This window comes from Anas acuta, chromosome 25 (genome assembly GCF_963932015.1).
Source record: "Anas acuta chromosome 25, bAnaAcu1.1, whole genome shotgun sequence".
Classification (NCBI taxonomy): Eukaryota; Metazoa; Chordata; class Aves; order Anseriformes; family Anatidae; genus Anas; species Anas acuta.
In genome coordinates this window covers 3,451,402-3,462,165 of record NC_089003.1, presented here as the reverse complement: position 1 = coordinate 3,462,165, position 10,764 = coordinate 3,451,402, and the positions used below count along the sequence as shown (strand labels likewise).

Genomic DNA, 10,764 nt, shown 5'->3' with positions numbered 1-10,764 from the left:
GGACTGGTGTTTTTCCCACCCTGCTGCCCAAAATGTCTCAGCCTCACGGCTCCCGGGGGGCAGAGGGGCGGATCCAGCACCCCGGGGTACCCGAAATGATGAGCACAGATGGGAGCCGGGCAGGGTTAGCTGCAAATATTTATTAGGATAAATATATGTCTGCAGACAACACATTGCACGAGAGGGGAAAACATTTCAAACACAAACCCATTAAAGTTGCACCGACATTGCTCAGGGAACCTTTGGTGGCCGCAGCCCCGGCACGTGGCCGCGCCGGAGGGGTGCGGGCTGAAAACAAGTAGAAAATCTTCGTGATCAGCGCCGTCCGATCCATTTGGCATAAAGAAATGGGGGTGGGCTTTGGGCTTTGGAGCCTTGCGGCAGGGAAATGCAGGCTGTGAGCCTGAGGTCACCAGGGCAGAGCCTGTGGACCCCGTGTGGGGCGGCACCTCCATCCCCATGCGGGTCGGGGGATGCTCGGGGTGCACGAGGGGGTCCCTGGGGGCTGCATGGAGCCCCAAGCAAAGGCTCTGCTGCCGGCACCAGGCACGAAGATGGGGGGCACAGGGACATCCAACACCCACCCCTGCTGGGGACCAAGGAGCCGGGGGTGTCACTGGCTGCCGCCGGGGCTCTCGCCCTCCGTGAGGGTCTTGAAGTCCATGGAGAGGGCCAGCTCCTCGGCCAGCGGCGGGCGCTTCCACTCATCCCGTGTCAGCACGTAGCCCACCACCAGCCCGAAGGCCACCAGCAGCAGCCCCACAGTGTTGGCCAGGACGCCCTCGGGCACGAATTGGCTGTAGGAATCCCTGCGGGCACAGAGAGGGATGCTCGAGCCATGGGGCATGGGTGGCCTGGCCCTGCCCTGGCTGGGGACCCTCTCGTCCTCATCCTCATCCTCCTGGAGGAAGGTGGGGTGGCCCCACAGCTGGGCACAGCCCCCAGAAATGTCCCCTGCCCCCAAATCCAGCAAGAAGTGAGGCTGCTGCTTGCTTTGACAGCAGGGAGAAGTGTGTGGGGGGGCACGGTCCTACAGACCCAGCCATGGGCAGCCCAGCGCCCCCCCGCCAGCTGAGCTCCCCCGGCCACAGGGAGGGGGCTCCTGGGGGTACCCTGTGGCCGTGTCCCCATAGTGCTGGGGCAAGGGGGGACCCCAGCCTGCAGCCCGATGGGCAGTGGGCTTTCAGGGGACAGGGACATCCCCGTGTCCTCCAGCCGAGCTTCCCAGGGGGTTCTGCAAAAGCAGCGAGGCGGCAGCACTTGCTTTTTTCCCCACCAGGAGCAAAGAAGAAGCTGAGCAGGATGCGGCCCCCGTGAAGCATCATCTGGAAGTGACTCAGCAGCAGCAGAACCGAAACCCTCGGGGGGGAGCAGAGCCACAAAACCTCAGCCCAGGCAGGGGCCAGGCTCTGCCCTGCAGGGCTAGGGCTGGAGCAGCACTTTTGGGGGGGACTGGGGGGGGTATTAATCCTCCCCCCCAAGTCGTTCACCCACCTGATGTTGAAGAGCAGCATCTCGGTGATGCCCAGCAAGCAGGTGGCGATGGAGAGGGCGAAGAGGGCGATGCCGACGAAGATGTGCTGGGGCTTGTAGCGGCTGCGCAGCGAGAAGGACGCGCCGGGGGCCAGGAAGAAACCGCACCCCAGGAGCCACTGCAGGGCGCAGGGGTGTCAGGGGGTGCTGGGGGCCCTGTCCCTGTGTCCCCCCCACACACACACACACCCAGGGGTGCCGGGGCTCCCCAGCCCTCACCTGCACAAGGTAGAGCACGAAGGCGGCCATCCCGCACCAGCTGTGCAGGCTGTACATGTCGGCGATGCCCTTGGCACGGTGGGACTCGAAGACGGCCACGATGCCTGCGGAGAGGAGCCCGTTACCCCGCCGGGGACGGATCCTGTCCCCCCCTCCCACCCATCACCCCCAGCCCCAGCACCCACCCACGAGGGCGATCACCAGCGCCAGGCCGTGGAGCAGAGCGTGCAGCGTCTTGGTGGAGCGCTTGGCTTCGTTCCTGAACACCCGGTAGACCAGAAGAGCTGACGGGGAGAGGGTGGGTGAGCACTGGGGCAGCACCTGGGGGTCCCCCCAACCTCCCTGGGACCCCCCCATCTCCCTGGGGTGCTGCACACGGCTGCGGGGCTGGCCGGAGCTTCTCCCCGACTTCATTTACCACCACTCTGCCCCATTCACCCCCCATCCCGGTGGCACTGGGGGGGGCTGCACCTCAGGGGGGGCTTTGAAGGCTGCCAGGAGGACCAGGGTGGCCCCTGCTCACCGTCACCTTGGAGGAAAACCATGCCCAGCACCATGCAGAGCGGGTGGACGTTGAATTGCAGCTGGCCCTGCCAGGCCACCCCGCCCCGGTAGCGGCCCAGCCACGCTCCGGTGGCCGCCAGCAGCGTCAGGCCCAGCAGCTGCGACACGGCCACGTACGCCGAGAGCCCGGCGGGGCTGGCGGGCGGTGGAGCCCCATCCATGCCGGCCTGCGGGGACAGAGAGGGAAGGCAGCGAAGCCACCGGGCCGGTGGCCGCGGTGCCAACCCCGGTGCCGTGGTGCCCACCCCACCCGGCCCTCACCTGCCACGGGGCCCCCGACGCTTCCTGGTGCCGCTGCGTCACCTGCGCCCGGGGGTGGCTCCCAGCCACTGCGGCACGCCCGGCCCTGAGCTGCTGGATCCAGTCCCCTCCTGTCCCCTCCTGTCCCCTCCTGCTGCCCTCCCGGCCTTCAGCCCCGTCCCTGCTCTCCTGTCCCCTCCCTGCGCTCCCGGCCCCGCTCCTGTCCCAGCCCCCCTGGCCCTGCACGGCTGCCTCTGCCCCACAGAGTCTCTGTGCTCGTGCCCCATCCGTTCTGCCCCCTTTCTCCTGCCACAGCCCTCCAGCTGCACTGTCCCTTCCACCCCATCCCCATCCCTCTCACCCCCATCCCACGCCTCCATCCCCATCTCCACAACCCCATCCTTCCATCCCCATCGCCCCATCCCCATCCTTTCCATCTCCCCATCCCTCCATCCTCATCCTTTCCCCCATCCCCATCCTTCCCCCATCTCCCTATTCCTCCATCCACATCCTCCCCCCAATCCCTCTCTCTCTATCTCCCCATCCTTCCCATCTCCCCATCCCTCCATCCCCATCTCCCCATTCCCATCTCCCCATCCCCATCCTTCCCCTTCTCTCTCCATCCCTGTCCTTTCCCCCCATCCCCATCTCCCCATCCTTCCATCCCCATCCTTACCCCATCTCCTCACCCCCCATCCCCACCACCGCACCCTCCCAAACCCATTACACAAAAGCAGCCCAGGTTCAAGAGATGCTGCTCAGGGCCCCGCAGGCCACCAAAGCGGTGACCCTTGGGGACAGGAGGCTGAGCAAGCCCCGGGACACCACAGATCTGCCCCCCAGACCCCCATGACCCACCTGCACCCTCTTTGTCTTGGGTTATCCCACGGGGATCCGAGCCTCTTCCAGCAGCACGGCCCCGCTCCCGCTGCCCGTCCGTGGGGGCCACCAAGCCGCAGCCCCAGGGCCACCTCTGTCCCTGTCCCCGCTGCCGCTGCCTCTGGGGACCGGGCTGCGACAGAGAGCACTGCCAGGACCGGGGGCGCAGGGGGGGGACAGAGAGGTGGGGGGATGCATTAAGACCACGCACACACTTTATTCCCAGCCACCTTTATTGGATCAGCCGGCTAAGTGGGTTAGGGGAATTGGTTTATCCCATTAAGGTTTCACTGCAAATGTCGCCTGCCCGCGTCCAGCCCCAGCGCCCGGGGCCACCGAGGTTCTGGGGGACGCGCCAGGGAGCAGGGCAGGAGGGGGGGGGGGACCACAGGAGGCAGGGCCCCCTCCCCACCACACAGTGGGACCCCAAAATCCTCACCGCTGCCGGTGGCACCCTTGGGACCCCGTCCTGCCCCGTTTGGCTTTGAGGCTGGCAGAGGAGCACCCGTGTCCTGGCACAGCCCCAAGCGCCAGCCCCCAATTTTGGGGGGCTGCTGGCACGCTGCAAGGGGTCAGCTCTGTCCCCAACCACCCCAGGACCAGTAGCTGCCCCTTAGCCACAAAAATGACCGCTCCTCAGCCCCCCCTCCCCCCCCCGAGCATCGGCAGAGCCAGAGGTGAGCAGCCCCCCCCCAGCAACAGGTCAGTGGCACGGCAGATACCCCCCCCCAAAAAAAAAAATGTTCCCCCCTCCCTGTGTCCTCTCCCCCTGCCTGTCCCCCTGCCACCGTGTCCCCTCAAAGCCACCCGGGGCAGCCCCCAATCCTCCCTCAAAGTCCCTCTATTCGGGGGGGGGGTCTTTGCTTAACCCCCCCCATGGGGTGTGTGTGTGGGGGGGGGGGGACCCCCACATCTCACAGCCCAGCAGCCCCTCACCGTGACCTCTTGGCTGAGGTCCCCCCAAAATCCCTGTTGGGGCGGGGAGGAGTCCCCACAGCAGTGCCATGCAGAGGAGGGATGAGTGATGCTTTGGGGTAGGTTTTTTTTTGGGGGGGACACCCCCACTGCACGGCACATCCCACCCCCTTTTATGCCCCCCCCCACCCCCAAGCCCTACCTGCGGGTGCTGCCAGGCCCGGCGGTGCCAGCGGCTGAGCAGGGACAGGGCCAGCAGCGCGTTGGCAAGGCAACGGAGCGATGGCAAGGCGAGGGGGGGGGCTCCCCACCACTGCCCCCCCCCCCTCATCCCAGCATGGCTGCAGAAGGAGGGTGCCGTAGGGGCTGGGGAGGCTGCAGGATTTTTTTGGGGGGGGGCTGCAAAATGGTGGGGACGGTCCCCAAGGCGCTGAGCCACAGCCGGGGAGGTGCCGGTGGCTGCGTGCCCCCCCCATGAGCTGTGCCAGGCCCTATGTCCCCCCCACATTGCTCCCCAGGTGATGCAGACACCCCTAGGGAGCCCCCAAATGACCCCCCAAAAAATTCTGAGACCCTCCAACCCCCAAACCCCCAGCCCCCCAGCATGGTGCCAGCCCCCACCCCAGCTTTATGGCCATCGTTTTTTTAATTCGAGCAGCGTTAATGAGGGACTTGATGTAATTAACTCCCGCTAATCACTTGCGCCCACATCAGCAGCATCAGGGGGATGTTTAGGGGCCTGTGGCTTTGGGTGATAGGGTGGGGGGGACGTGTCCCTGAGCCCCCCCCCCTCCCCCCGGGAGCCCCTCGGGCACAAGTGGCCGCATCCTGCGGTCCCCTTGGGACACCCCCGGGAGAGAAAAGCCCTGGGAGGGGAGAGGCAGTGGGGTGAGGTGATGGTATGGGGGGAGCGCATCCCAAAACTCCCCCCCAGCCCCATTTTTGTGTGGGGTGTGCGTGTGTCACACGGTGCCACTAGGTGTCACCAGGAGCCCGCGGTGCGCTGCGCCCTGGGACCTGGGGCAGCTGCTGAGACCTGGAGCACCCCTGGGACATGGAGAACCTCTGGGACATGGAGCGTCCTGCACCCCCGGAACACCACAGGGACATGAAGCACCCCAGGGACATGGAGCACCCTGGGCACTGGAGCACCCCAGGAGCTGGAGCACCCACCCGGGGCATGCCAGGTCCTGGAGCAGCCAGTGGGACCTGGCCCTGCAGCTCAGGGCAGGGCTGTCCCACACAAGCCCCTTCCCTCAAAAAGGGACTTTGGGCTCCTTGAGGGCTGTTCCTACCCACCCAGCCTGCAAAGACCCCCCCGGAGCCCCCAGCTCCACACCAGCCTCCCCCTTGCACCGGGCACTCACCTGGGGCAGTGCCAGCCCCCATCACCACCAAGAGAAATCCCCGTCCCTGGTGGAAACCCAGCACTGCAAGAGCCAAGTCCGGTCCCTGCACCACAGCAGAGCCCCAGGTGCAGCAGCCCCAAACCCTCATCCCTGCAGAAATGTAGCCAGGGAGCTGCTACGAGCTGCGAGCAGGCGCTGTCACAGCCAAATTCCTGCTGATAGAATCGATCGGGTCAGCTGGAAGGGCCCTACAAAGGTCACCGGGTCCCACTGATGCAAACTTCGGTAAAACCAACAGCCAGAGCCCGTTATCTCGAATCCTTTATCTTGAACACTGCCAGTCACAGGGCACCAACTGCCTCGATAGGCAGCCTGTGCCCATGTCTCGCCACCCTCACCGTGTCGATATTTTTCCTAAAGTCTGCGCTGACCCTGCCTGGTGCGGTCTCGTGCTGGTCCCACGTGTCCTGTTATCGGTGATGAGGGAGCAGAGATTGGTGACAAGGGGGCAGAGATTGGTGATGGGGCAGAGAACAGTGACAAGGTGTCACAGACCGGTGACAAAGGGGCAGAGACCAGTGACAAAGGGGCAGAAACCGACACCTGCCCCCATTTCCCTCCCCAGGGAGCAGCGAGGGCTCCTCGCAGCCCCCTTTTCCCCAGGCCGGACAGCCCAACAGCCTCAGCCCCTCCCCGTAGGATGCGCCCTTGTTGCCCTCCTCTGGACCCTTTCAAGTCCCTTCACACCCTTTTTGTATTGTGGAAGCCTGAGCTGGAGGCAATATTCAGTTCACCTTGAATATTCAAGAGGGAGAATCCCCTCTTCTGACTGCCCGGGGCGTCCTGCACCCCAGCACGGCGTTTGTCCCCTTGGGTGCCAGGGCACCCAGGTCCCCCCTTGAGCCCCATCTCTCCTCACCCGCCTGTCTCACAGCGGGGCCATGTGTCCAGAAGGATGCTGTACCAAAAACCTCACTGAAATCCCCAAATCCAGCCCCATTGCACCCACCTCCTGCCCTCCATCCACCACGGGGGTGACTTTGTCATGGACAGAGAGAAAATTGCTCAGGCAGGACCTTCCCCTCCCCGTCTGTGCCTGCCAAGATCTTTGTTGTCTAAACGCCTCCCGCTATCCCCCGGGACCATCTTCTGCACAACTTTTCCAGGGGCTGGGGCAGGGTAATGGGTCTGCAGCTCCCTGGGTCTTGTCTCGTGCCCTCTTTGTGGCTGGGCACAGCCCTGGCTCGCCTCCAGCTGTCAGGAAACTCCCCGAACTCCCAAGACCTTTGGTAAACTGTTTGGTAAATGGTTTACCAGAGCTAATCTAAGCCATAAAACCTGCCATAAACCGCAAACCTTTAGCCACCGGGCTGCACATCATGGCAGGGGTCAGCCGGCCTTGGGGGCAGAGCAGAGGGAGGATTTCCCCCTCTGCAGCTGGGCTGAGACCCTCAGAAAAGCCTCCAAGGGGACGAGCTTGGGGTCTTCCTTTAGGATATTTGCAAACATTTACCAACGGGCCCCTGAACCTGCTGGGCACAAGGGGATGCGGTGGTGGCTGATGTGGGGACACCCCAGACCCTGCCACCACGGCCGGCACGCTGCTCTCCTCAGGGCTCGCCAGCGCTTTGTAACCAGCTCTTTAATTAGCGACGTTGCCGGGGACATAATGGGTTTATTAAATCTGCCTGTGGCCGGCGGTAATGAAATCCTCCCCGTGATGCTGGGAGCAGAGCCTGTGCTGGCCGTGGCCGTCCCCAGCTGTCCCCTCTGCGTAGCCCCCCCGGCTCTCCTGGGGCTGCTCTGGGTTTTTTCTGGGGGTCCCGGCACATCCCCGGGATGCTGAGCACCCACAGACCCACAGGAGCCCCCTAAATCTGTGATCATTCACAAAACCAGCAGCTCCTGCCCTTCCCCAGCTGCTGGCCCCTTCCCCTGCCTCTCCCTGAGCTTATCAAATTACCATTCTGCTGATCCAACCCATCACTTGTGTGTTGGTTTTTTTTTTTCCTTTTTCCCCCTAAATGAAGTTTTCATTTCTAAGAAATGCTCATTTGCAGGATGCCTCCCCAGAGGAGCGTTTCAAGAGCCCAGCTGGCAAAGTCAGGCTCATTGGGGGGCCAAATGCAAGGAAATAAAAAGCTCAGCTCGAGGGCTCTGTGGCTGCTGTTGGGCTGTTGGGTGCAGCTTAGGGCCCCCAGGGATGATCGCTTTGCACACCCCCACCACGGATTTTTTTTTTCAGGGGCTGCAGCACCCCCAGCACGGCCGAATCCAGCCCCATCCCTGTGCCAAAGGTGGCACCCAGGGCCCCAGTTGCCCCAGGGTTGGTCCCAGTTGCCCCATGGTTGGTCCCAGTTGCCTGGGATCCCACAAAAGCTGGACGTGGGGTGATTCCCATTGGGATGAACCCATCCCAGCCGGGTTCCCCCAGAGCAGGGATCGGAGCAGCCCCGCTGGCAAAGGGCACTGCTCCCTGTTTTTCTCCTGGCACCAATTAATCTGCCTTCTCCTCCTGGCTGGGAACAGAGCTCAGCTGAGGAGGGCTGCCGATAAGATCGGCGCAGCAAGCGCAAACACTTCATCACTTTCCGAAGAGGCTGAAGGCTCATTTATGGCCATTTTAATAGCTGCTTGGATAAACACCAGCAATAACCTGCGCTGGACTTGCAGCAGATGATTAATGCACCCACAGCAGTCACGCTCGCTCGCCTTGGGGCTGGGATTGTTTTTCTGTTATTAAGGAAGGGGGAAATAATTAAATAAATAAAAGGGAGAACGGGGACTTTGCCACATATTTGGGGGGTGATGCATGGTTGCGGAGAGAACACGCTGGGCTCTTCCATCATCCTGCAGCAGCTGGAGAGGAAGGGTGGGTGGAAGGAGAGGAATGGGGGATGGAGGACATGGGGTGAGGGATGGAGGACAAGGGATGAGGGATGGAGGACAAGGGGTAAGTGATGGAGGACAAGGGATGATTTCTTGCTCTCACTTCTCCCCTCTGATGCTCCTGGCCCCATGCCCTGTGCTGGTCTCATCTCCTGCACTGCAGCCAGGGAACTCCCCAGGGGCTAACCTCTGGGGTCTTACTTTTATTTACAACCCTCCCAAGGCACTGCCATCATTTAGGGGCCCTGCGTGCTGCTTTCTGGGGGACTGGAAATGTCACAGCGCATCCTCGGGCTGTTGGCACTGCTCCCAGACAGAGCTGGAGGAGCTCCCATGGTGAAACCCCATCTCCATCCCTTTCCCATCTCCATCCCTTTCCCATCTCCATCCCTTTCCCATCTCCATCCCTTTTCCATCTCCGTCCCTTTCCCATCCCCACCCAGCCCCACCGACCTGCTCGGTGCCACGAGGGCAGGGACACAGGCAGTCACGCTGGCGTGTCCCCTTCTCCTGCCACTGGCCATAAACCCCTGTCCTGTGGCTCTGTGAGGGGCGTCACCCAGGGCAGGGCCGAAATCTTGCTGATAAGGAGCATTTCTGCTGCGGTCAGCCCCAGCAAGAGCTGAGTGTGCTCTTTTGGTGATAAGGAGGTGCTAAGGGGTGGCTTTAACCACCCTGCCACTCACTGCACCCCAGACCTGGAGAGGGGCTTTAAATGGCACTTTTAGGCAAGAAATGGCCAAAAAAATAAAAAATAAAAATAAAAACTCAATGGATCTTTTTTTTATTTTTATTTTTATTTTTTTTAGCCAGCAGTGCACTGAGTGAGAGCTCCTGTCCCCAAGCCCAGGTGACAGAGGGGGCTGCACGGTCACCCCATGACACCGCACCCACTCAAATCCCACTGGACTGGGTTTACTCCTATTGCTGTTGTTGCTGCCTTGCACCGGCCACAGCAGTTGTTCTAACAGTTTGCAATTATTTTTGCACCTGCAGGTCTGAAACGAACCGCCACGTTGCTGGGGTTGCTTTATTTCTCTTTTTTTTTTTTTTTTTTTTTTTTTTTTTTGCAGGATGAGAAAAGAGCTGTTTAGATGAAAAATTTGGAGTGGAGACATGTTTTCCTCTCCCTCATGGCAACGTCACAGCATCTGGGAAAGCAGCTTAGTGAATTATGCGCTATGATAATTGATTGAATTCATCAGCAAATAAAGCAGCATCATTTAGAATCGCGGTCCAGAGAGCGAGGAAAAATTCCCCATGCAGGGATTTTACGAGCTGGTGCAGGAGCCATTGTGCCCACAAAACCACAGCAATGGGAAAATTAACAGACGAGGGGGCAGACTGCCCCCCAAAAAACCTCTTTTTGTAGGATAAACCCTCAGCAAACCCTTTCTCTCGTCTCCAGAAGCTCCTTGGTTGCTCAAAGAGAGAGATGGGTCAGGCAGGAGTTTTGAAGCACCCTTGAACGCTTTGAGAAATAGGATGGGAATGTTGAAATGTGGATTTTAATGAAAGAAGGGGAAAACTGGCTCGAGCATTCCCAGCCAGAGGCTGTAAGGTGAGCTTACACCTGGCAAAAACCCCAAATCTTCCCGTCTGGCACTGGGGTCTAAATAATCTGCTCCATCACACACCTCCCTGCTCACCTTTAGCCCTCTCCCATCACACCACTGTCACGGCAGATACCTTACAAATCTCCTGAGAATGATTTGGTGTTAAACTCCTTATTTCTGCCTGATTTGGGGGTCTCAGGGTCCAGAGACTCATCTCCCATGTCCTTCACCCTGTGGGGCCACAAGCTGGGAGATTTGTTGAGCCTGGCAAGCCAAAGAGCTTGTTAAAGATGAAGAAAGCAAACTGCACTTCACAAGCAGCGCCCTGCCACGGGCATCCTTTCTGCAGGACATTTGGGGTTTATCCCAGCAGTTCTGGTCCCTTTTTTTTTTCCATTGGGCTCCAGGGCTCTCCCCTCTCCCTCTGATGCCAGGAGCTGGCTGTGGTGACTCCGGCACGGCACACGTGTCCGCGCACACGCGCTCCGGCGGGGGGGGAGGCTGTTTTCATGCAGCTTTTGATGGAAATGCGAGCGGATGGGAAGCATCCTCCTGGCCGGGGCAGCCGCCGGGGACACCGCGGCTCACCCAGGAGCCCACGTCACCCCGCAGCCCCGCGG

General features: G+C 61.2%; 1 protein-coding gene across 5 annotated transcripts; it reads right to left on the bottom strand.

Annotated features, from left to right (window-relative positions):
- Positions 1-120: 120 nt before the first annotated feature.
- Positions 121-6,830, bottom strand: CYB561 (cytochrome b561). Of its 5 annotated transcripts, none has more exons than XM_068661159.1 (7): positions 5,718-6,830; positions 3,415-3,583; positions 2,276-2,483; positions 1,938-2,036; positions 1,753-1,856; positions 1,495-1,652; positions 121-809 (listed from the first exon to the last, which is right to left on the bottom strand). In XM_068661159.1, exons 3-7 carry the CDS (start codon positions 2,475-2,477, stop codon positions 614-616), a joined length of 759 nt encoding a protein of 252 aa, XP_068517260.1. In that variant the 5' UTR covers positions 2,478-2,483; positions 3,415-3,583; positions 5,718-6,830; the 3' UTR covers positions 121-613. The 5 variants fall into 5 exon arrangements, with proteins under 5 accessions (XP_068517260.1, XP_068517261.1, XP_068517258.1 ...); XM_068661160.1 differs by having other exon boundaries at positions 3,415-3,568; XM_068661157.1 differs by lacking the exon at positions 5,718-6,830 and adding an exon at positions 4,553-4,920.
- Between the last annotated feature and the right edge of the window lie 3,934 nt (positions 6,831-10,764).